General features: G+C 35.4%; 1 protein-coding gene across 2 annotated transcripts in view; it reads left to right on the top strand.

The window, feature by feature from the left end:
• SYT14 (synaptotagmin 14) overlaps positions 1–27826 on the top strand; it is a 177748-nt gene that overhangs the window by 46542 nt on the left and 103380 nt on the right. For both annotated transcript variants that reach the window (XM_061161279.1, XM_061161278.1), the window contains one exon: positions 618–833. In XM_061161279.1, coding sequence (XP_061017262.1) covers positions 618–833 — 216 coding nt within the window. The remainder of the gene's footprint in view (positions 1–617; positions 834–27826) is intronic.

Genomic DNA, 27826 nt, shown 5'->3' with positions numbered 1-27826 from the left:
ATTGGTTAATTCTTATAAATGAATCAAAGAGTATACAAATTGGAAACTTTGATATGTATTGCCAGATTGCTGTCTAGAAAAGTTATATCATTTATATTTCAATCAGTAGTGTATGTCTGTCTGTTTCTTCGTCCTGCTTATAGCGCTAAGCAGTGTCAGCTATGCAAATTTTGGCTAAGGTGATGACCAAAAATGTCTGTTGTAACATGAATAATTTCAGTCAGATCCATATGTATTGGCAATACTTAAACTTCTTTGTGTGCTATTAATGCTTTAAAAAAATTGTGTAAGATGGCAAGCCCTATTATTCTGTTTATCTGTATCATGGTTGGAAAATCCCTGTGACTAACATTATTTATATAATTCAAATATGCAAGTCAGTTTTTTCTAGTAAAACATAAAAATCCAAAGCTTGGGCTTCTTAAATGAAAAAATATTTTTCTAAAGCTGAAAATTCAGATTGTGTTGTGTGTATATATATATGTTTATATATATTTGTGTGTATATGAATATATATGACACATACATTAAGTGTATAACATATATATGACTATAGCAAATTTGCCATTATTTTATAGCATTAAATTTTGATCTGCTCTCCTTGTCATTCCAAATAGATAATTCCTACATGGACAAAGATGAGCATGGTTCATCCTCTGAAAGTGAAGATGAAGCGCTGGGTAAATACCATGAGGCCTTATCCAGAACACACAATTCCAGACTACCACTGGCAGATTCTAGACAAAAGAGCTATACTTGGGAAATGAGACAGAAATATAGTCCTCTCTCTGCAGAGTATGATGGGTACAGTAGTGAAGCATCAATAGATGAAGGTAAGATAGGTTAATTATTTAATTTTCTTAGATGATACGCTGTAGTATTTATTTGTTTCTACAACTCTAGGCATCTGTGGTTGCACAGTAAATAAGAGAGAGCGTGAATAGTCTGGTCACATTTCTGGGACTGTAATTTATTCAAATTCAAATCTCTGAGCTCAAGCCAAAACCAAAACACCCCAAACCAAAACACCAGTAATTGAAATACAGTGGTAATTCTAGTGCTGTTTTCACAATGAACATATGTCTAGCAGTCATCAGATGGGAAATGTGAATCTGCTGTTGTCTCAGATGGAATCAGTTCCTAAATACCTGTTATAGGCACTGATATCTCACAGTGTTGACTATGATTGCAGTGTGTAAATGAATGCGTTTTCATTCAGTATGGCCCCTAGCATGAGCCAAACACTTCATGCAGCATGTAGCAGAAGAAATGATGATCTGTTCCATGTAGAGGAAAAACTGAGATAACTTTATTGAGTACCTGTACTGTATTGTACTAGGTTTTAAGGGGAATTTAAGGCATTTTCAAGGATTATTTTGTCTCTAATTGATTTTTGCCTCACGTGTGGACATTGACATTTGAACTCAACCTATTAAGAAGATACAAGTCCACTCTCACACATTTTTATATCTTTCTAAAAGAGAAATAAAAAAAGCTTTGCTATTACTTACAGCATTTTTCCTTCCACATTTAAGTAAGTTGTTCATGTACTTGATACAATGTGTGTCTAGTCCTAGTAATTATTATATATATACCCAGATATGAAGAAAAGAGCAGTATATTTTAAATAGCACTTTTATTATTGTATCAGATACAGATGAACCTTAATTTTATAGCTGTGGCTTGTGTTTTGGGACCTGTTATTATTGATGAGTTATTCTGGCACATACAGTTGTCAAAAGAGCTAAATCATTTACTTTTGTATTTGGCTTAATGCTAACTAAAGATTGGTATATATTCCTCCCTTTTATTTCTGCTAGTACATAGGTATAGTAAGAAAATAGATATAGAAAACTCATTATTAGGTGTTTAGGAAGAAATAAAAAATATTAGACATGGACTCTACCCTCAAAAATACCTTACTTAATACTAGAGAAAAATAAGATACGTGTTTACAGTGATAACTAAATAATGCAAAAATGGCAAAGCCAGTCCCCAACTTATGTAAACCCTGGCTCATGAATAGTAGAACAGAAAGAGAATGGGTCTTAAAGCCTGATCCTTGTGCATATTCTGACCCTGGGACTCCCCAAGCTGTGAAGCCGTGAGCAGTGTAACTAATTGTTTGTAGGTTTGTTTCACTGTCTCTCAGTGTGAATAACAACTTGCTGACGGGGTTGTCATGGGCAGTAAATGTCATATGTGGTGTTCTTGGCATCGTGTCTGCTGCCTGATTGGTCAGTGATCAGTAAATGGTAGTCATCGTGTGGTTGGTGAAACAGTGATGGTGATGAGAGTGAGTTGCCACAAGCAAGCCCTGAGTGTGTCATATGTGACTCTGGATGCTTTCCTTTTTGCAGCTTCAGTTTAGGCTTTTTTCTCTACTCATTCCTTCTTTCCCTACACTTCTGTGCTGGTTTGATTGCTTCTTCCCACTAGTCCTTTTACTCTCCCATGGCTCAGCAGTTTGGGAAAGTGGTAAAGAGAGACGCATAACCGCAATGGCCCTTCTGTTCCTCCCCCTCCCTCTGGAATCACCTCTCATTTCACTTCACCTGTGTGTTTAGGACTCACTTGTACCTTTCTACCATTTCTACCCTAAATCATTTGGTAAAACATCCAGGATAACTTGATTTTAGGCATTCTGAAATGAGATTTACTTATTTCATAAGCATTTGTTGAAAGCTTTTTATGTGCCATACTAGATCCTGTGGATGTAAATGAAAGCATTTTATAAAAAACTATCTAAAAGATTAATCAAAGCAAGCTTGTTTTAAAGAGCTCCCAGACTGGAGGAGGATGACCTGTGAGTATATGTGTAATGTGTGGTAAAAGGTCTGTTAATTACAAGAATAGCGTCATGCAGAAATGCAGAGGAGGAGGTGATCGACACTTTGGGAGGTGAGGGAACGGGGTATCTGCACAGGATGGGTGAACTAGACTTCAGGGGGAACTGTTCAATCACTGTAGAATAGTGATTGTAGGAAAGCAGAAGACGCCGTGTTTCCGAGTCTTTAACCGAGGATCTGTGCTTGGAGAATGTGCAGTAATAGGACTGAATGCCATAGTCAGGAGTTTGGATGTTGTCTTCCAGGAAATATAGAGCCCTAGAAAGTTTTTAAAGTGGCTAGGGTGGGACTTTTAGGTTAGTATTTAAATACTGTAATAGAAGATGAACTGGAGGTAGGAACTGCTGAAGACAGAAGGACAGATTGGATAAACAGCCATGAGATCCTCATTAGCAATGTTAATTGAGGGACAAAGAACATGAGGGACTTCTCAAGAAGAAATTGAGGGACTTCTCAGTATATCCTGGCAAATGACTCTATGTTATGTGTAAGGAAAGACTGTTTAATTAGTTTAGAAAGCATATGAGAATTAAGTTTGTGGGAGGAGATAATTTAGTTTCAGTCATTCTGTATTTCAGGGGTCTGTGGAATATCCAGGTTGAGATGGATATCCTTATTGTTAAAATTCTGGCACTGGGGTTTAGGATGGAGAGATGACCAAGTGGTAATGTAAGATAACGATCGACTAAGAAGATGGTTTTTTGTATCATAGATTATTGCTAATTGAAAAACCAGAGATTGCTGTCAGTCCAAAGTAGATTCAGTGGAGTAAGGGGGAGAATAGGAAAACTTGATTAGAGAGGGAAATTTCAGAGGTCTGGATTTTATTTTATTTTATTTTGGGGGGGCATGCAATTTATTCATCTTTATAGGATCTGCTCAATTTTCAAGGGAGGCCCTCTTCCGTAAATACTTTTTTTTTAAATATAAATTTATTTATATTAATTGGAGGCTAATTACAATATTGTAGTGGTTTTGTCATACATTGACATGGATCTGCCATGGGTGTAATTTCAAGTGATAGTAAGTTCTGAACATGCCCACAGGCAAAGATGCAGAAATACACATAAAATGCTATAAGGTCTTAAGGAAGGGAGCGAAATAACATCCGTTGGGGAAGGTGTGAGAGAGCTTCCGTGAAAATGGCAATAGGGTTCAGCTTTGAAAAATGGGTAGAAAGCTGGTGAAAAGAACAAGTAGAGGTATCTTAGAAGGAAGTTAATAAATGCCACAGTACAAAGTAGTGAAATCTAGGGACTATTTCAGGAACAGAGAAAAGGCTCTTCTTAACTCTAGCATAATAGGTGTGTGTATGTGTTTATATGTGTGTGTGTGTATATATATATATATATATATATCTGTTTATATATGTGTAAAATAAAGTGGAAAGACAGATAAAGTCTAAATCCTGGAGTGGCTTTCTGAGAAGTTTGGATTTCATTGGTTAGCCAGCAGGAACTCACTGAAAGTTTTTCACCAAGGAACCACGACCAGGCATGTGCTTTAAAAAGAGTAGTTTACAACAGGAAGACTATAGGAAGAAGTCACCAATTACGGAGGTCTTTGGAATCATCTACGTGGGAAATGGTGAAAATCTGAATTATAATAATGGCAGTAGGAATATAAGAGCATAGGAGAGACCTTATAGAGGCATCGTTTACTGGATCTAGGAACTAAACATATTGGAACTTTAGAAAGAAGGAAGGAGTGTCAAAAATGATCCTAGTTTCCAGCAAGTATGACTAGGAAAATGCTGAGGTCTTTAATATAAATAAGAAATCCAGAGAGGTATGTTTCTTACTTGGAAAGTGGAGGAGTGGTGGGAGATAAAAGTGGTTTCGTGTATATGGTAAGGCAGAATATTTAAGCAGTTGGAAATGGTTGTGGATCTTAAAATCATGAATGAGTTTGGGAGAAGGTTTGTCAGATCATATATACTTAGCAAATAGAAACCAAGGGAAGTAATTAAATTGATGAGGGAAAATGTATGGAGAGAAAAGAAAGTCATTGCCTTTCATTAACAGAATTAAGGGTGTCACTTAAACAGAGAAGAGTAAGTAACCGATAAAATGGAGAATCCGTAGAACGTTGTATTTCATCAGTCACAGAAGGAGAGTTTTGAATGCCACACTGCTGAGAGACAGGATGAGTTCAGACTAGCTCCTTTGTCCATTAGAAGCTGATCAGTAACTCTCAGTGTACATTTGAGTCGTGTAGACTCGTAAGTGAGACTGAAGGTGGTTAGGAGAGAGTAAGTGGAAAGTGGGAGAGTGTTCATTTGCTACCTGCATTTTCATCTTCCTTTTTCTCCGTTTATCAAGAAAAAGAGATAGTTGAAGGGGTTCACCTCCTGCCTCCAACCCCAGAACAGTAACCCTCGTCTGGTGTGTATTCGTAATGAGGCGGGGGGTGCTTCTGATACCCATGTGGGTCTCTGCCCGGCGGCTCTACCCCTGCATAGCTGACTCAGGAGAAATGCTGCTCACTTCATGGCAGCTCACCCAAGAGGACCCCTGAGTACCGTTCTCTTGTAGGATTTGTTCATTTTCCAGGGACACAAGTAAAGAGATCAGCTGAATAGGTTATGCTTCTCGTTATCGATCTGACCCTTTACCTGCATACTATTCTGCATGTTTATGAAGATCGGACTTGACTGATGTCGGTTGAGGTGACTAAAGAGAATTACAAGGTAGGAGGGAAGATATTTTTTAATGTGCATTTTTACATGACGTACTGTTACCTCATTAGGGCTGGTCAAGAACCATTACCCCATTTCTCAACTCTGAATAATTCCAGTAGAGAAGCTTTGAAATAGCCAATACTGGAAGTATCTGTAAGAGTAGAGAGGGTCAGGGAGGGCCTGGTAGGGATTGGGAGAGACCAGAGCAGGAGGACTTTGTGACCAGGTAGGGAGAACCTCCATTCACTGAGCTCCTACTATGTGCCTGACACTGAGTTTCTGTACCATTGTCATATTTAATCTTCACTGCAACACATTGTGATAGATAAGATTATTTCCATTTTACAGAAGTGAGAGGAGATTTTAGGTCAAATAAGTAACTTTTAACCTAAGGTCACACAGTAAGTTAGAAAGACTACATTGTCAAGTTCACTACAAAATGAATGATGCTTTAGCTTCTGTTAGGTTATCACTACTGCTTTAGTGTCCTCCCTAAGTCTCTTTTGTTTATGATTAATCTCTTCAGTCGGGTCCTTTAGAGAAGTGTATATATTATAAATCTGAAATACAGATACTGTAGCAAGAGTAAGAAAATATGACAGCCTGTATTTGTTGATCATATTTTCTCCTCTAGGTGGCCATGTTCATCTTTCATTTTTTGGAATACAAAAGGGGATAATATCTCTAAGAAATTTATTTTGGAAAAAATGAACATTAAAATAATTTATCAAATTTCCCTTGTTCACAATTTTATTTTACTATGTTCTTAAAATTAAGCAGATTTTCTGATAATCCTCTTAATTTAGAAAGGTTTAAGAGTTAAATAGTAGGTTGTGATATCTTGTTTAAGTTGGTAAGATAGAACAACCTTTGAAATTCAATTCATGCTGTTTGGTACTTTCCATTTTTATATAAGAGAAGCCTTGTTAGATTTTATATAAAGAAAAAACAGTATAAAATTATTAGAATGTCTTTTTGTTATTTATAGCTTTTTATTCTTAGTTTACCATAGAGATTATCAAGCTATATTTACATATTGTGGCATAGTTATATTAGAAATCAAATGATTTTTTTTGGTGAGTTAATTTTAAATGCTATTTAAAAATAAAATAATTTCCAGCATCACTTATGTCTTAGGGTACATGTAACCCATACACACACACAGACACACACACACACACACTTGCCACTCTCTTTCTTATGACTGCTTCACAAGCTCCATGCTGCTGACTTTGATGTTTTCGTAAGATTGTTGTTGTTCAGTTGCTAAGTCATGTCTTGACTCTTTTCTGACCCCATGGACTGTAGCCCAACAGGCTTCTCTGTCCATGGGATTTCCCAGGCAAGAATACTAGAGTGGGCTGCATTTTCCTTCTGTGGGGAGATCAAACCTGCATCTCCTGCATTGCAGGCAGATTTTTTATCGCTGAGCCACTGGGGAAGCTCACTCTTAAGATTGGGATCATTAAAGCACATTTCTTTATTCCCTTTATTTAAATGTTACTTTTAAAATAATTTAATACTTAAGAGTAATAAATTTTTTGTTTATATTTTCTTTAAGTGCATTTTAAGTTCTTTATAAAGATTGTTCTACTGATTTTCACAATTTCTATGTGAAGAGGGTAAGTACAAAAAAATTTTGTCTGTATTTTTCACATGCTTTTGACACAACATTTTTAGTGTCTTAACATAGTAAAAGTGATTTATATTACATGGTTTATTTAAATTTTTGGTAAGCATTTTCCTTGACTTCAGGTTTTTGTTCATGAAAATTTATCCTCTGAAGAATTCTTTATTGTGTATGTGTGTATGTATACATGTATCTATACTCTAAATATGACCAATTTGAGGAGAAATTGATCTTGAAAACTTTTCCTACATTTTTGTGTTTTGGCGATCTTTTTTATGTGATGAGGTCAATTGTTACCAGTAGTGTGGAATTCTTTTATTGTGCTACTTTTGCAAACCACATCTCACCTATAAGATGAGATGTCTTTGTACAATCAGTTAAAGGCATGGCTTGCTGTGTGGGTGAATTAGAAAACAGCACGGCCTTTGAGCAGACAGTACACCATGAGAATATGGTTCAGTGGAGCAGATACCACCTGTGTTAGAAGAAGGAGGCATTCCTTCCTTCGGGTATAAGATATGGCAGACCAAAGTCATGTTGTACTTAAGCAAACCCACCTCAGCCAGGTACATTTTTGCAGTGTACAGACTACACAACCATACACAGTGGTCCTAAAGACCTGTTTTTCTACACTTCCAATCTTAAAATAAGTTGGTAGGATTGTTGTGTTGAATGGATATAGATCTATGTAGATCCTTTATAGTTTTATTTTGTCCAAGATACTTGTCTAGTAGTGGAATGATGGAAATTAAATCATAGACATTAAAGATACCCTTAATTGATTGATTGCAAAACTGACACGCAGACATGTGCGACTTTACTAAGATCATACAGCTCATTAGCTGCAAAACTGAGTCTCTAGGTGTTTGTAACCAGAGAATAGGTCAGTGTCTTTTAAAAGAACTACTCAGCCACGTGAGTAAATAAGTGATAACTGTAAATTGAATGTAGGCTCAGTCCATTGCTAGAGGCTGAAGCATATCTGGGAAGTGGAGGAATAATGCTAATGGCATTCTGACAGTTAGGGTTAAGGTTGGGACCTGACACTTTAATTTACAGGTTTATAGGTGTTAGTGGCGCCTGTAGGAACTCAGTCTCACCTGCATTTAGGGAGCATTACATAGAGTCACAAATGGATTGACAATAATGTTATTTCTAAAAACAGTAGTGGGTGGTTTAAACTGACTAGAACATCTGTATTTTCCCTGAGCTTAAGCTTACCAACAAGGTACATCTCCTGGGAAACCAGCCCTAATCAGGGAGGCAGGTCTATTTGTGAGGTAATCTCTTTAAGGAAATGGAAAATTTGAAGACACTTCTGAAGACTAAGCCCAACATGGCTGTCAACTTGAGCCCAGGAGAAAAAACCCTCACTTGTTTTAGAGTGAGGTGGAAATTTGGAGGACAGCATGGTGGGAAGGCCATATCATGAAGCCAGAGGAATATTTATTAATGTGGCCACAGTGGAATATGTGTTTGTTTTCTTTTAGGCACTGCTAAAGTCTTTGTATAGATTTAATTTTATCTTCACATATATCTTTTGGTCTTGTTACTTATTTATATATTTAATTAATTAATTTGGAAACAACCCAGCACCTATAGAGGCACATTAATATGCCCAGTTTTCCACAGCTGTCAGAGCTGGAGCCCAAATCCAGCTTCAGTTGGCTCAGAGCACAGCTGCTTGGCCACCATGATGTGCTGTATCGGATACTCTCCTACCTATGCAAGAATGAAGGGACTTTTATCTTCTGAGATTGCTATCTCGTTGTTCCAAGAACGTTTCATGAAGACTTTGGGCTCCTGGGCAAATAAAGAACTCTACAGCTGGGAAATACCTGGGGTTTGGCCTCAAACTCAGATATGAAGCATATGCCTCCTGTATTTAGCCTCTCTGCAAGTTGTTTGTATGCAGACTTCGTATCCTTGGAACCTAGTACAGAAAGTTTGAAGAAATACTAGCGACTTGTTACTTTACCTGTTAGACTTATTCCAAAAAGGCCAGAGCTGGTTTTGTTGAGATACTGTGAAACAATAGTCGTGACAGACTATTGTGAAACCTCACTTAGATAAGGGGAAAGATTTTAGGAATTGGTTCCTATGTGAAATATTTCAATTACCTAGCATACAGGAATCTAGAACTTGTCTCCTGTCACCTCCAGACGTGTTTGTACTAAGCATACTGCAGCAAGAACATGAGGGTCTATGCAGGTAGCGTGAAATGTCACATCTTAGGTTGTTTTTATTTTTTTTTTTAATGTTTGGCAGAAATCTTGACTATAGACCTTTGCTTTAGAGTATGTGATAGGAGATTTAGGAAGCTCCATCTAATATTATAAGTCTTTGTAACAGTCTCGCAGTAATAAAGGGTATCACTACTACTGTGATACTTAAAGTTCTCGAAACTGTGAGAAGGCAGCTGCTATTAATCTGGGCATCTCTGATAGAATAATAAACTAGTCAACTAATAAAGAGCTACACCTTTCCTTCTGATGGACTGGTAGGAACTAAAGCAATAAATACAGAGAAGTTAATGTCCTTCCCTAATGTTCGTACTACCCAGAATCAACAGGCATTAGTACTTCAGTGTATTTTTTCCAGAAATGTTTTGTGGCTCTACTTTAAAACAGTGTATATCCTAATGGGTGAATATATCTTGCTTAAAGGTACTTCCTGTCTGGAGACATGCACTGGGTGGTGGGGAGGGAGGTGGGCGCTGCTGGTACACGCAGGGGCCAGGCCCTGAAACTCATGTGTTTGGCTCTGGGAGTGGACGCCATCTAGCTGTGTGAAGACAGCCCAGACGGCCTGGGATGTGATCTTGGCTGAACCTTGGAGCCCAGTGTCAGTACAAACATAGCAAGGCATGGCCATCAGAAAATACCTCAAGACAAGCAATAATGACAATACAGATTGGGATACAGCAATAGCAGTTTTCCCAGAGGGAAGTTCATAGTGTTATAGGCCTTCCTCAAGAATGAAGAAAAATCTCAAACCACTAACATACCACCTAAAAGAATTAGAAAATTAAAAACACGAAACTTCAATGTCAGCAGAAGGAAAGAAAGAATAAAAGATTAGAGAAGAAATAAAATAGGGGTTTAAAAAAACAGTAAAAAAGATAAATAAAAGGAAGAGCTTGCTTTTTTAAAAGATAAAAATGACAAGCCTTGACCTAGGCTTACCAAGAAATAAAAAGAGAAGACCCAAAAAATAAGAATTGAAAGAGAAAAAATAACAACTGATACCACGGAAATACAAAAAGTCATATGAGCAGTTATATGCCAACTATTAATAACTGAACAACTTAGAAGAAATGGACAAGTTTCTAGAAACATACAATCTACCAAGACTGACTTGAGTCAAGAAGCAGCATAATGTTAACAGACGAGTCACTAAAAGTGATACAGAATCTGTGATTTAAAAAAAAAAAAAGCTTCTTGCAAACAAAAGTCCAAGATCAGATGACTTCACTGTAGAATTCTATGAAACATACAAATAAGAACTTATACCTATGCTACTCAAAGACTGGAGAGAAGGGAACATTCCCAAATTCATTCTGTGAAGCCACCATCACCCTGATATCAAAATCAGACAGACACAACAAAAAAGAAAATTATAGGTCATTATCTTTGATAAATATAGATGCAAAAAGTCTCAACAAAATATTAAAAAACCAAATCCAACAATACATAAAAAGAATCATACACCATGATCAATTTGAATTCATTTGAGGGTTGCAGGGATGGCTCAACATATGCAGAGAAATCAGTATGATACACCACATTAACAACAAAAAAAAAGACAAAAGCCATATGATCCCCATAGATGCACAAAAAGCATTTGACAAAATTCAACATCTATTCATGATAAAATCTCTCACCAATATCAGTATAGAGGGAACACACCTCAACATGTTAAAAACCATTTACAACAAACCCAATAACCAAAATAATACTCAGTGGCGGAAAGCCACAAGCCTTCCTGCTGAATTCAGGAACAAGTCAAGATGCCCACTCTCACCACTTCTATTCAACATAATATTGGGAATCCTAACAGCAGTCAGACAAGAAAAAGAAGTAAAAGGTATCCAAAATGGAAGGGAGGAGGTAAAACTATCATTGTGTGCAGTTGATATGATACTCCATATAGAGAACCCTAAAGGCTTCATTAAAAAAGTATTAGACCTAATGGATTCAGCAAGGTAGCAGGATACAAGATTAGTATATAGAAATCTGTCATATTTCTTTATACTACCAATGAAATAGCAAAAAAGAAAATGAAAAAACCAATTCTATTTAAAATTATGTCATAAAAAAATACTTAAGAGTAAACTTAACCAAGGAAATGAAAGATGTGTATGTATGCTGAAAACTATAAAACACTGATAAAGGAAACTGAAGGTGATTCCAAGGAATTGAAAGATACCCCGTACTTTTAGATTGGAAGAATTAATATTGTTAAAATTGTTATATTACCCAAGGCAATCTGCAGATTTAATGTGATCCCTATCAAAACACCCATTTTTCACACAACTTGAAGAAATAATCCTAAAATTCATATGGAATCACAAATACCCAGAATTGCCAAAACAATCCTCAGGGGAAAAAAAAAAAGCTGGAAGCATAACCCTCTCAGACTTCAGGCAAGACACAAGTGCAAGTTCAAGCTACAGTAATCAAAACAGCATGATTATGGCACAAAAACAGATATATACATCAATGGAACAAAACAGCACAGAAATAAATCCACACACCTGAGGTCAATTAGTCTACAACAAAGGAGACAAGAATATACAATGGAGAAAAGACAGAATCTTCAGCAAGTGGTGTTGGGAAAGCTGGACAGCCACCTCTGAATCAATGAAATTAGACCACTCCCTCACCATTTACAAAAATAAACTCAAAATTATTTAAAGACTTAACTGTAAGACACCATACCATAAAACTAGAAGAGAACAGAGGGAAAACATTCTCCGACGTAATTTGTAGCAATATTTTCTTAGATCAGCCTCACAAGGCAATAGAACTAAAAGCAAAAATAAGTAAATGAGACCTAATCAAACTTAAAAGCTTTTGCAAAGCAAAGGAAATGAACAAAAAGACAAGCTATTGAATGGGAGAGATGTTTTCTTGTTTTAAATTTTATTCTGTTGTTAATTGGAGGATAATTACTGTACGATATTGTGATGGTTTCTGCCATCACAATCACCATGAATCAGCCATAGGTATATGTGTGTCCTCTTCCTCCTGGACCTCCATCCCACCTCCCACCCCTTCCCACCCCTCTAGGTTGTCACAGAGCGCCAGATTTGGTTCCCTGTGGCACACAGCAAATTCCCCCTTGCTATCTGTTTTACATATAGTAACATATATGTTTCCATGCTCCTCTCTAAAATCATCGCCCCACTGTGTCCAAACCTCTTCTTTATGTCTGCATCTCTTTGTTGCCCTGAAAATAGGATTACCACTACCATCTAACCAGATTCTAGATATGCTTCAACACATGGTATTTGTTTTTCCCTTTCTGACTTAGTTCAATCTGTATAATAGGCTCTAGGTTCATCCACCTCATTAGAACTGACTCAAATACATTCTTTTTATGGCTGAATAATATTCCCGTGTATATATATACCACAACTTTTTTATCCATTCATCTGTTAATGGACATCTAGGTTGCTTCCATATTGTAGCTATTGTAAATTGTGTTGCAATGAACATTGGGGTACATGTGTCCTTTTCAATTACGATTTCCTTGAAGTATATGCCCAGTAGTGGGATTGTTGGGTCATATGGTAGTTTTATTCCTAATTTTTTAAGGAATCTCCATACTGATTTCTGTAGTGGCTGTATCAATTTACATTCCCACCTACTGTGCAAGAGGGTTCCCTTTTCTCCACACCCACTCCAGCATTTACTGTTTGTAGATTTTTTTGATGATGGCCATTCTGAACGGTGTGAAGTGACACCTCATTGGTAATTTTGATTTGCATTTCTCTATTAATGAGCAACATTGAGCATCTTTTCATGTGCTTATTAGCCATCTATGTGTCTTCTTTGGAGAAATGTCTGTTTAGATCTTCTGCCTACTTTTTGATTGGGTTGCTTATTTTTCTGGTATTGTGCTGTGTAAGCCTCGTGTATATTTTGGAGATTAAACCTTTGCCAGTTGTTTCATTTGCTTTTGTTTTCTCCCTGAATGGGAGAGAATATTTTTAAGTGATAAAACCAACAAGGTCTTAATTTCCAAAATATATAAACAGCTCATACAACTTAATATCAGAAATACAATCTAATCAAAAAATGGACAGAAGACCTAAATAGACTTCTCTCCAAACAAGACATACAGATGGCAAACAGGCACGTGAAAAGATGCTCAGAATTGTTAATTATTCGAGAAATGCAAATCTAAACCACCGGGAGATATCAACTCAAACCTGTCAGAATGGCTAGCATCAAAAAGTCTACAAATGATAAATGCTGGAGAGGGTATGGAGAAAAGAGAACCATGCTATATTGTTGGTAGGAATGTAAATTGATATAGCCATTATGGAAAACAGGGAGATTCCTTAAAAACTAAAAATAGAGATAGCATATGATCCAGCAGTCCCACTTCTGGTCATGTATATGGAAAGACAAAACCTCTAATTCAAAAAGATACATGCACTCCAGTGTTCCTAGCAGAACTGTTTACAAGACAAGCGAAAACATGGAAACAACCCAAGTACCTAGCAACAGACAGTTGGCTTAAGAAGATATATATGGTGGTATATTACTCAGCCACAATAAAGAATGAAATGTTGCCATTTGTAGCAACATGACTGAATCTAGAGAATATCACACTAAGTGAAGTAAGACAAAGACAAATATGATATTATTTGTATGCAGAGCCTAAAAAATAATACAAATTAATCAACGTTCACCACAGAAAGACTGACAGATGGAAAACAGACCTATGGTTTGTTTCCAAACTTTGGAAACTTATGGTTTTCAAAGGGGAAAGGGAGCATCTGGGGAAGGATAAATTAGGAGTTTAGGATTAGCAGATACAAGCTATTATTCATAATATAGAATTATGAATTTACTGTGTAGCAGAGGGAACTATGTTCAGTATCTTGTAACAACCTATAATGGAGAAGAATCTGGAAGAATATATATTTAACTAAACCACTTGCTGTACACTTGAAACTAACACGATATTGTAAATCAACTATAATATTAAAAATTTAACGTAAAAGTTAATGTCCCCTTTTCTTGACCCCTTCACCCTTTCTCAGAGTCACTCTTAATAAGTTTGGTATATATGCTTCCAGTCTTTGTTTTCATAGTTTACATATATGTGTAAGCTGTTCATAGAAAGTATATTTTTGTGTGTTTTTAAACGTACATAAATGGTTTCATCTTAGAACAATTGAAGGTATAATGTACCTTTTTCTTTGAGGGAAAAGGAGTAAACTGTGAGTGAAAGGAAATCAAGAAATATCAGTTAATAGAACAGCTGGATAAGATCAAAATCTTCCTTCATTAGACTGTGAACTTCTTTAGACAAGTTACTGAGTCTTCTATTTTTATTTCTTTTTTTTTTCATTTATTTTTATTCATTGGAGGCTAATTACTTTACAATATTGTAGTGGTTTTTGCCATACACTGACATGAATCAGCCATGGATTTACATGTATTCCCCATCCCTATCCCCCCACCCACCTCCCTCCCCATCCCATCCCTCTGGGTCTTCCCAATGCACCAGGCCTGAGCACCCGTCTCATGCATCCAACCTGGGCTGGTGATCTGTTTCACCCTTGATTGTATACTTGTTTCAATGCTGTTCTGTCAGAACATCCCACCCTCGCCTTCTCCCACGGAGTCTAAAAGTCTGTTCTGTACCTCAGTGTCTCTTTTTCTGTTTTGCATATAGGGTTATTGTTACATCTTTCTAAATTCCATATATATGTGTTAGTATACTGTATTGGTGTTTATCTTTCTGGCTTACTTCACTCTGTATAATGGGCTCCAGTTTCATCCATCTCATTAGAACTGATTCAAATGAATTCTTTTTAATGGCTGAGTAATATTTCATGGTGTATATGTACCATAGCTTCCTTATCCATTCGTCTGCTGATGGGCATCTAGGTTGCTTCCATGTCCTGGCTATTATAAACAGTGCTGCGATGAACTGAGTCTTCTATTTTTAAATACCCCATTCCCCCAGTCCCTTCATGCCTAATATAATCTGATCAGGCCATTAAGTAATTTTCTTAGGGTGTGTCTACATCCCAGAGTTAATTATTCTAAATTAATTTACACTTTGTGGACCACTGGAAGAGTATTTACAGTTAGAAGTTTCTAAATTATTGCTTGTCTTTCTAAAACAGAAGAAGTTAAACAGGGAAAAGGTGGAAAGGAAAGCCTAATCAGAGCCTTAAAACATGAAATCATAATTGTTTATTTATGGTATTTGTGATGATAATCCCTCATATATCCTTCTTTCATTTTTTAGAGATGATTCTGACTCTGTAATGCTCAGTTAAAAATCCATCACCAAGAAAGAATGCTGATAGTTATAAATGCACACTGGAACTGAGGAATGTATCAGTGTTGTATTGATGTCTTATTTAAAAGCTTTATCGTGAAGATAATTAGAAATGGATTAGCTTCCCTAGACTGTTTTCCCAGTTTGCTTTTCCATGTTTCTCATTCTGTACATTGTATGTGGTACAGACTTGACTAGGCATTTGCACTAAATTTACTTACATGTTTTCTAAACTTGTTCACAATCCTTTCTTTGAAAGGAGAAACTATAGCAGAAACTTCTGCTATAGCACAAGATAGAATATGAATGAATTGAGAGAAAAAAATAAGGCAGTTATGACAGCAACAGCATGAACCAGATGTTTATGTGATAGTGTCAGAAGGATATGTCTGCCCCTCATTTGAGCAGATAATAATCATGGTTTGAATTTCAGAAGGAAAGGGAAAAGAGACCTGAGCAAATGCAGACTTTACTGGGCCTTGGGGTAGAGTGTGAAAGTTGAGTTCAACTTCTAACTATACAAATCATACATCGTGACAGGTAGTTACTCCTCCTGCTCCATTCATGGTGAATAATTACTGAGCTGTTTCAAAGAGGGAAGTATCAACTTAATTATCACTTTTTGGTGAAATGATATGAGGTTCTGTTTTACTTTAAAATGATGAAAAATCTCTCCATCCTTTGGAAACTTGCTGCCTTTGAGAAAATATTAAACTACATTGAAGTCTCTAATGTATGAGTCAAAATTTTACATTGAGAAGCTGAGAGGTGTTTTGATGTTTTGGCATATCCCTTTCCTTTTGCTTGATACCTATTCATACGGATAAAGATTTTCTTGGAAAATTTGGTTATATTTAAGTCTCTGAGGTGTTCAGTAATTTCATCAACCAAAACTAAGGTAATTTATATGGATTTTGAGAATTAGTATGGTAGTTATTTAAGGCCTAGATAGTTATGAAGAAAGTTCTTTTCTTTTTACAATTTAAATTAAATTTTTACACTTTTACATTAAATTTTTTAAAAAATTAAAGTTTTACAATTTAAACCAAGTCATTATGCTTTGCCATAGTAGTTAAGAGAAAAACATACTATGGGATTTTGGTCACTGGTAACTTTGGAAATGCTTCTTTAAGTATAAATATAAGTTTAATTAAGCATCAGTGATCTATGAAGGAAATATTTCTAAACTAAATCTTTTTAAATTTCATAGTGAACAGCTTTTTTAATATGATAGATTAAAATATTTTTGAAATCTGAAAATCTATACTTTTACTTTGTTGACAAAAGTTTAGAGTTCTATAAATTCCACTAGCTCGACTATATTGAATGATTATGTAGTAAACACTATTCTCAACACCTTACGTAAATTATCTCTTTTAATTTCTGCAATAACCCTAAGAGACAGATACCATCAGTGTCCATATTTTGTAGATGTGGATAGTCGGAAGTTGTACACTAACTGTGTGAGGGAGCCAGAATTCAAATACAGTCAGCTGTCCTCAGATCTGATGTCCTGGCTGTCTCCACTGAAATACCTCTGTCTTTTTACATAATTTTTTATGCCTATTAATAAATAAGTTCTTTACTGCTGTGTATGTAATGATATGTTCATTATTGAAAAATCAGAAATTACAGGTGAACAAATAGAATAATCATTCATATTCCCACTATCAGAGAACCATTGCTTTTATTTTCAGGTATGCTTTTATAGATATTTCTCTTTGCATATGTTTTTTAAATCAAAATGGCTCTACTTTACATCATGTGTAGTAATCTGCTTTTGTTCCACTAAAAAATATAGCGTTTCTTTATACACTTCTACAACATCAAATAGATAAATTGTGCTAGTTGTGCATATGTTATTACATGGGTGTACCATACTTATTTAGTAATTTCCAGTTACTGACATTTAGTCTATTTATTATTTTTCCCTATGGATAGGTTGTTCTTAATAGTTTCTGAAATTTGACTTCCTTTCTACCATGTTCTTTGACATTCTCTGTTCGTTCAGGATACTGACTTGAATTGTACTGTTGAGAAGAGCTTTTTTTAATTCTGTGTTTATGTTTTTAATAAGACATCTGCTGTGATTTGTGCATGCTCATATTTTGTATTGTGCTAAAAACAATTCAAGGTGAGGTTCATTGTGAACTCCATTATAGTGAGAGCATTGTAGTGACTCAGAAGTGGTGATATTAAAAATATTTAACAACTGGTATGATAATATTAACTAATATATAAATCGGGAGTAAGTAAAATTTGAATATAGTCACTTATTCTGTACCTGAAGTTTATCTATTATAAAGCTAATTACCGAAGCAGTATAAGTTGTAGGAAAAACTATCATAATTCTAGTAATTTTATACTCATTTAATTGTTTTTAAGAACAATTATTTTTAGAAATTGTTGCTATGATCTTCTGTTTGCTGCTATTATCAGCTAAATGATGTGCTTTTCTTAGCCATTATTTGACAGTGGAAGCTATCTGAAACTCTTCCAGTTCTTTTCCCCTTAGGTTTGTAGTCATTAGTAGGCTTGAGTCTTAGTAACTGGAACCTTTCTCTTCAGTCCAGTTCATTCAGTCGCTCAGTCGTGTCCAATCTTTGCGACCCCATGGACTGCAGCATGCCAGGACTCCCTGTCCATCACCAACTCCCAGAGTTTACTCAAACTCATGTCCATTGAATCAGAGATGCCATCCAACCATCTCATCCTCTGTCGTCCCCTTCTCTTCCCACTTTCAATCTTTCCCAGCATCAGGGTCTTTTCCAATGAGTCAGTTCTTCGCATCAGGTGGCCAAAGTACTGGAGTTTCAGCTTCAACATCAGTCCTTCCAGTGAATATTCAGGACTGATTTCCTTTAGGATGGACTGATTGGATCTCCTTGTGGTCCAAGGGACTCTCAAGAGTCTTCTCCAACACCACAGTTCAAAAGCATCAATTCTTCGGTGCTCAGCTTTCTTTATAGTCCAACTCTCACATCTGTACATGACTACTGGAAAACCCATAGCTTTGACTAGATGGACCTTTGTTGGCAAAGTAATGTCTCTGCTTTTTAATATGCTTCTGAGGTTGGCCATAGCATTTCTTCCAAGGAGCAAGTGTCAATCACTGGACAAATGATAGTAAGGATTAACTTGCATTTTTAGTAGTGAAATTTATATTATTATGCCAGTGTTGGCTAGATCTTCAATGAGTTTGTGAAACTCAGAAGAATATTAGACAGGACTTCCCTGTCCTGACCATCTCCCCAGCCTCATATTGCCAGGCTACCCTGGTCTCTATCCCATTACAGGAGTGCTTGTGTTGCAACACCAAGACGACGCCTGCAGTGACTTCCATTACCACCAACCCCTCCGCCATCCTTAGATCTTTCAGAGCCGGTTCTGTAGGGACTGCGGTCACCGTAAGGAGCTACATGTTGGAAGGTGGACAGAAAGCAGGTACCTAGAGCTCGAGTAGACCGGATGCACATGGAGCCTTTGCTTGCTGGGGGCCAGTGCCAACACTGTCTCCTCTGGCGTCTGTGGGGACGTGCCGGGATAGGGCCTGGAACTCTGCGAGGTAGCAGCTGGGGAAGCCCAGGGCTGCTGAGGGACCCAGATGAGAGGCCTTAAGTCAATCCTCTCTAGTCCCTGTTGTGTCCAGAAGGTGGAACTTATGGCATCTACTTGCTTGGCTCCAACTAGCCTCAAGGAAGTTTCCAGATGAGGAAACCAAAGCTATACTGGTATACTGGTGAATGTCAGCCTTGAGCTGATGGCAGCACTGATGATGATATGATTACTAGTAAAATAGGCAAAGCCCAATAATTTACCAAATAGTTATTTCCTAGGAAAAGTATATATGTGTTTGCAATATGTGAATGCTTAGTATTTACACTGCTATTGAAAGATATGCAGCATATATTAAGAGAGGGGGAAGATCAAAGTCCAGAAAAATGTGTGTAGTGTACTACTTTTAATGTAAGAAAGGGAGAATATGTTTGTATTTGCTTGCATTTTAAAATAATGGAAGGAAAAACAAGAACTTTAGCAAATAGTTACCTGAGAAGAAGGGAGGAATGAATGAAGGGAATGGGATAGAGGAGACAGGGATGGAAACTAGACTTCTCTGGCAAGCCTTATTTTACATAATTATAAAGTAGAATTCAACTAAAAAAATGTAACCCTAAAAACCACAAGCACGGTGAAACAAAGGAGCTTAGCCATATATTCATTAGCTTAACCATACAGAGGGATATTTGATTCTTTTTTTTTTTTTTTTAAGCAAAAGGAGGGTTGGTAGGAGAATGTTACTATAATCCAAAGGGCGTATCATGGTTGGTTGAACTGCAGTAGTAGCAGCGGGAATAGAAGTAGGGAGATTTGAAACGTATTTTGGAGTGAAGATCAACAAATTTTGGATTCAGTACGGAGGTGACAGAAAGTGAGAAATCTAGGATAGATTCCTGGGTTTTTGGTTGATTAGTGAGAATGGTATGAAAAAGACTAGGTTAGAAATAAGGATTTTGTGGACATGTTAAGGCAACTTTGAGATAAGCCACTTAAAATAACAATTTGATAATAGTTCATGGTATGTGTCTGAATACTGCAAGGAAAGATTGAGACTATGAATAATGAATTTGGGAATCAAAACTATAGATGGTATTTAAACAAGGGACTCTTGTTTTAGTGAGGCTTATTTATTACATACTACACTATCATCAATCTTCCTCGTAGTCCAGATTTTTGATTAGGATAATATTGACAAAGTACATTTCAGTAGTGTAGGGAACAGAATGTGTGTTTTTTAAATTGTTTAAAATATTATACTGCTTTTGTATGGGCATCTCAGTTTAAATCAGTTCCCTCTTCTCTAAGGACTATCTCTTATTTCCAGGGGTGGAGCCCCAGCAGTTACGTGTGGATTTCATGACCTTCCCATGTGACTCTGGTTGATTGATCCACCATTCTAAAGAGAAGGTTCATCGGCTTCCACCCTTGGGTCTCTAGAGGGATCCTGGTTCATGCCCCTTTTTAAAGGTTTAGTTTTTCTATCATTTCTTGGATCATGTGACAAATATCCTTTTTGATATACGTTTATATTCGTCACTTATGGTGGCTCTAGTTTCTATTGCTAACTCTATAGAAATATATCTAATGACTCTTGTGTTTTACCATCTGAAGCTGTGTGTGGAATTTCATTAAATTTTGAGATCCTTTAGAAATTTCACCGTGATTTTTTTCCCCCATTTAAACCACTGCTGGCATCTGTCCTTGTGTGGAAATTTTCTACTGCTTGAGACAATCTTTTAGTGAATCCAGACCATAAAAATCTTTTGTTTCAGTTTCAGAACTTCTCAGGGTGCTTCCTCCAGCTCTTGTGATAGATTCGTCCTTTCTGAATCTATTTGTATTGATATTAACGATATCTTCCTGCACAGACATTTGTATTCTAAGGATAAAATTATATTAAAAGTTTTCCCCTTCCTTGGAATTTTTAGAAAGTGATTCTTTTTTATAATACTACATATTTTTATTGAATATATATTATTTTCCCATATATTTAGATTTTAAATTAATAGAAGCATTCATACTACATACATTCCATTGAAAGTTTCTAATACAGTGAAAATTGTGGAAGTTAATTTCATCAGTGTGAATTTGTCCACAAAATATTTTCCTCATGTATTATAAAACCTTGTCAAATGAAGATTTGTTTATTCAAAATAATGCTTAATACAAAGTAGATGCTTTTCCCAAATTAATTAGATTTCTATAAAAATATGAGATGCTTTGAATGTGCTTAATTTGAAGTTTATTTATTTCAGAATCACATTTCCATTTAATACATTTAAAATTAGTAAGTTTAGCATACTTTAAGGAAGGACATATCCTCTTTGTGTGTTCATGTATGTGTGGGGTTTTTGGCAGTCAGATAAAATAAACTTTAAAAACAGTATAATGCTACCAGCATTTTTGGAGGAATATGCTTTCGTATGAGGTGATGACTTTGAAAAAAACTTCCTCTAGCCATTTCATGTCTCTAGTATAATTGTAGTTACATGAATAAACAAGAAGGTTTTTACAAAATGAAAAACATTTCTCATCTTTCTGAACTTTGGTTTAGAATAGCCTTTGGATGAAATCTACCCTGGTAATAAAATGTTAAGATTTCTTATTGTGTTCTTTACACACACACACACACACACACACACACACACACACACACCCCCAATGTTAAGATTCCTTAGTGTTCTTTACATACACACACACACACACAATTTTTTTAAAAGGGAAGGCACAAGGAAACCTTTAGAGTTGATGGATATCCTTATTACCTTGATTATGGCGATGGATTCTTGAGTGTGTGCACATGTTCAAACTCATCAAGTTGTGTATGTTGAATATGTACAGTTTTGTGTATCATTATACCTCTGTAAAGTTTTTAAAAGAAGGAAAAATTTTTTTAAAAAGTAGATGGTGCTTGAAGGTAGCATTTTGGAGATGCATTCATCAGTAATAACTAGTAGACTTTGTGTGTATGAAATCAAGTAAGTAAAATCATTATATTAAGACAAACTAGATTTTGTAAGTCTTTATGGGAATATTTTTTTTGTTTCTTTTATAGGCAGAAGATTTTTCAAGTAACTTTATAACTTGTAAATTTTTAGAAAGCTGTCATTATATTCTAATTAATTCTCAAATATTTTGCTGATGTTATTGTATGGTCTGTTTATCCTTGGGAAATATATTCTTTTGTGTCTTGTTTGATAATACAAATTACATGGTACAAAAATTACTTGATTTGTTTTAGTAATTACTCATTTATTGAATATATTGCTTAAGTATTTTTTTAAAATCAGCTTTATTGGTATTATTTTACATATAAAATTGACTCATTTCAAGTGTGTGATTCAGTTAAGTTTTTAAGTAACTTTACTAAGTGTTACAACTATCACCTTATATCATTTCTAGAACATTTTTCCTCTCCAGAAAGATCTCTCATGCACACTTAAACAGTTAATCTCTATCCTCACCCTTAGTCTCAAGCAGTTGCTAATCTGCTCTCTATAAATTTGCCTATTCCCGACATTTCATATAAATGGAAGCATGCAGTGTGTAGTCTTTTGTGCGTGGCTTCTTTTCTTAGCCTAATGTTTCTGAGTTGTATCTCTTGATGTAGATGCGTCAATAGTTTGTTCCTTGTATAAATGTAGCACATGTTCTGTATTCATTCATCAGTTGATTAACATTTTGTACATTTCCAGTTTTTGACTATTCCAGTTAATGCTGCTATGAACATTCACATGCAAGTCTTCATGTGGTTGCCAGTAAGCATGCTAGGCTTTTTGTGTTTGATACATTTAATCTTCACATCTCTGTAGGTTAAATAGTAACATCATCCCCATTTTACAGATGAGGAAACTTGAAACTTACATTAACATCATGCAACTAGTAAGTGGTGGGCCCAAGTATGTAATCACTTTCATTAGTTTCTGGTTTATCCTTCCTGTGTTTTTTGCTTTTGTTTTTCAGAAGTAAGAGTATGTGTTTTGTTATTTCTCCTTTGTTGTTATATGAAAGGTAGTATACATATATGTACATATACACATATTTGTGTATGTATGTATGTGTGTTTGTGTGTATGTATATATATATTTGCATCTTCCTTTGTTGCTTAATGTATCTAAGAAATCACTGCATGTGAGGTCATAGAGATATCTTCCTTTGTTTTTACACCAGCAGGATGCATTTAAATAAGCACATCACATATTCAGCCATTTCCTACATATTGGGGAAATACCATTCAGACTATTTTCTTTTTACTTTTTTAATTTTTAAAGAAGTTTTCATTACAGTGTGGTTGATTTACAATGTTGTGTTAGTTTCAAGAATACAGCAAAGTTATTTAGTATTTATACACATATATATATATGTACAATATATGTATATTCTTTTTCAGGTTATTTTCCTTTATTGGTTATTACGAAATATTGAGTGTAGTTCCCTGGGCTACAGGAGGTCCTAATTTATCCCTCCCCTCCTTTCCTTTTGATAACTATAAGTTTGTTTTCTATGTCTGTAGATCAGACTGTTTTGTATACAATGTTAATATTGTTTCTTTGAAAGACTATAATCAGCCTTTTATCTGTTATTTTGTTTCCTTTATACTTAATATGATTGAGAGTACTAAGTACATTTTAGTTATTTTTAGCATATCATTGAACTTTCTTGTCTGTTACGTACACTAACTTTTGGACCTTTCTGCATATATATATATATATATATAGTAAAATTTCTTAGTTTGTATTTTGAACTGAAATATATCAGGAATACTCAAATAAAGTATTAACAATGAATTATTTAGTTCTTTTCAAGCTCTTATCTGTTAAGTTACTCTCTTAAGAACAATTTATTTGAACTCTTAATTACAAAAATTTTAGTATATTCAGGCTCTTGGGTTTTTTCCTCCTATTGTAAACTGTTTAGAACCAATTTTAGGTATTAAAAGCTCCTAAGCACAAAAACAATGGCATTCTTAGGCAATTTAATAGATAATAAAGAATTGACAGGCAGGAAGCATTGTGAATGGTTAGGGATCCATTCAACAGATTGCTCACAAGAAAATAAAGAGATATGTTGATTAACAAAATGTTCCATCTGTCTGTTGAAAGTTTATAACTTTCCCTTTTTAAAAATCTCAATCCATAATATGTTACCTTTAAGTTTTAGGCTTGTCATTAAACGATCAGGTCCTTCTGTATAGGAAATGTATTCTGTACATTTTCTTACAACTTCCAGTATTGTAATTTTGTACAATATCTGCTTCGTGGCTCCAGATTTTCTCCATTTATTTGCACATAAAGACATAGTTCAGATCAAAGAAGGCTAAATTACACTGCAACATGGACATTTGGAATCTCTACATATAATCTCATTATCTACTTAATGCTTTTTTGCTCTTTGCTCTTTGACTACAGTGAGTTACTGATTTATGCCACTATGCTGCATGTAGAAAATAGCTTTTGTTGTTTTTTTTTTAAAGAGAAAATGAACTTCTTTCTCTTGTGTCTGAGTAGCAACAAGTGGTCACATGTGGCTAGAGTAGCAGCAGTGAAATATGCGACTGAAAAGCTGTTGGTATAGGTCTTTTAGGTCTTAGCTTTTGGGCTAAGCAATTTAGACTTTATTTTCAGCAATGAAGAGCCATTATAAAATTTTTTAATAGGAGCAGTACATGACCTGACACTTGTTCTAGGAAGATAGCACTGCAAAGTCTATGAAGAATGAATTAGAGATGTGAGAAATTAAAGTTAGGAAGATAAGGTAACTGTTCAGGCAAGAAATTTTTATGGTTTACTTCAGCAATAATAGGAATCTTGTCAAGTAGCTAAACCTAACAGTTCCTAGCATTCTTTAGGCAGTTCTGTAGATTATGTCTATAGAATGAGTGCTTAAGTGTTCAATTTCTGGTACCAATCTCATCAAAACCTAAAGCCGTTAGCCATTATTCTAACCCTGGTCTTGTCATCAGAGCACCTTTTAGTTTTTATGAAACTAATTCATGTAGATAAGTCCATAAAAAATCAACCATCTTCTTCTCTGGTTTACTTTTACATTTTGGTGTAGAATATATTGGGTTGGCCAAAAAATTCACTCACGTTTTCCCCTAAGGTGTCACAGGAGAACCCGAATTAATTTTCTAGCCTACCTGACATGTTCCAGTAGCTTCCAGAGAAATGTATTTGATGTGATCTTTTTGAAATGTTGCACTTATGAAAATATCTTTATTCTAACTTCCTAACTGATTGATGGCTTGGCTTGATATTTAATGCTAATTTAGAAGTCATTTTCCTTTAGAAATTTGAAGACATTGCTCTGTTGTCTTCATTTTACATTGTTGCTGTAAGTCTTATTCCACTTTGATTCTCAGCCATATTTCAGCGACATATTTTCCTCTGGAAATTTTAGGACATTCTCCTCTTATATTGTGCCATTTTGTAACGATGCACCTTGGGCACCACTTTATTATAAGTAGAGTTTCTGAGGCTCTTCAGTTTTTCAGAAGATGGAGGCATCACCCTTCTTTCGGTAGGCTTGTGGTAGTGGCTTGATTGCCAACCTTCTTGGAACTGAGTAACAATCGGCAGCTGAGTGTCTTGCCGATCATCATACAGATTTTCATTTATTCTGTTCTCAGCATGATGACCCTCTTCTTCCTGTGCCTATATTGGCATTCCTTAATGGATGCATGGATGCTTAGTATGGAGGATGCAGTTGGGATCAGGGGTGTTAATTGCTTATCATGCAGTTTTTGTCTGTCTTTTCTTGATTTGGGCAAACACTTCACCCACTATCTTCCACAGTACATGAGCCTTCCTGGAGTTCTCTGGAGTGAATTTGTTTCTCATCATATTCTAACTTAGTCACATGAGTCAGGAAATGAATACACTGTGGACAAACTTAATTCAGATCCATCTTTGATTATTATTGTATGTGTAACACAATTAGCTTTTCTGAGTCTCACTTATGGGAAAAAAATGAATTCATAAACTTGAAACTATCTACAGAAATTGGAACAGCTGACTTTTTATTAGTCAAGAGGTCAAAAGTATCCCATTTTCTCTCTATCAGAGTAGTATTCTTAAAAATAGAATTATCTCTCATCCAAAAAATTAATTCCAGTTGTATCAATAGTTATTGGTTAGATAGTTAAAATTTAAATTAATTTTAAATTAATTCTCAGTTACCATTTTCACTTCACTCTCACAAGACTTTTAGAAACCACCTCTAAACAAGACCCTCCTCTTAGCACTTAGAAACACCATGTAGTTAAGATTTTTGATGCCATATTTTTAAAATATTTTGTTCTTTTGCCTGTAACTAACCTGAATTTTAGTGGAAATTCTTCAATTATACATGCAGATGCAAAGTTTGCTTATTTTAAAATCACTGCAAATACTGGTATAAATTAGACCCGAGCCTTATTTTCATAAGTTTATGTTCTTTAAAGTACATCAGGTAACATAGTATTACAAAAGTTGCTCTGATGTAAATTACTTCCAACATTTAGCCTACTGGAGCCAACGTCTCTTAAGAGCTTGCAGTGAAACCATGCATAAAGGCATCTCTGGGATATGAAATTAGATGAGAATTGAACCACCTGAAGCTATTTGAGACCGCCCCCCCCCCCAAATAGTCCCCAATAGTTTTAAACCTGTGCCACATGGGTGGGTCCTGTGAATCCTTGGTAGTGGTTTGCTCTAGGAGAGAGAACAAATGAGGGGTGGGAAATGCAAATGGAGAGATGGAGATCTTGCTCCTCATGTCTTACTGGTTTAAATAAATTAGACTTTATTTGAACATAGGTTTGTATAACTAGACAGTTTCCTCTGAAAGTCATTTTAATAGTATTGATAGTTGAAATCAAAAGATTGAAGACATTTGTACATGAGGTAGTATAAATGTCTAACTAAGGCTCTCCTTGTTCCTTTATTGTTTAATACCTTCCCAAGTTGGTTATTGTTCTCTGTGGTCCTCATGCTTTTTCCTGACTTTGTACCTTTGTTGATATTCTACCCAAACTTGGAATATCATACTTTTTTTTTTTTTACCTATTTAGCTCTATATTTCAAAGCAAAAGTTAAGGCCCGCTCCTGCCATGAAGCTTTCTTCCTAACACTCCCACACATTGATCTTTTTATTCTCACAATTTCCATAGCTCTTGATTATATTACTTTGGGTTGTTCTTTTGTGACATACAGTAATTTATTTCACTTCACTGCAGTGTGAATTCCAGTTTCTCACACAGTGCTCACAGGCTACAAATTTAATAGATCAATAATTTTTTTATTTAACTGAAATGAAGTTATGAACCCGATTTTCCCAATTAAAATCTGTTTCCCTCATTCCTATGAAACATTAATTTTGTGAGTTATTTGCATATTTGAACTTAAGTGTGATTCTTTAACGTGCTTTATGCTCTTTCTCATTTTGCATTCAACTTGATTTGCCCACAAAATGGGATGGTAAGTCATTCATATTTGACAGCTATTCTCCTAATACTCTACCTTGGCAACAGAATACTCCTTCATACGTATAGATTTCTTTTGACTGTTTAGGGGTAAAGAGGATCATCCATCAGAATGTGTA

The sequence above is a fragment of the Dama dama genome, chromosome 14 (assembly GCF_033118175.1).
Source record: "Dama dama isolate Ldn47 chromosome 14, ASM3311817v1, whole genome shotgun sequence".
Lineage (NCBI taxonomy): Eukaryota > Metazoa > Chordata > Mammalia > Artiodactyla > Cervidae > Dama > Dama dama.
Note: the sequence above shows the minus strand (reverse complement) of the source record. Positions and strands in the feature narration are given on the sequence as shown.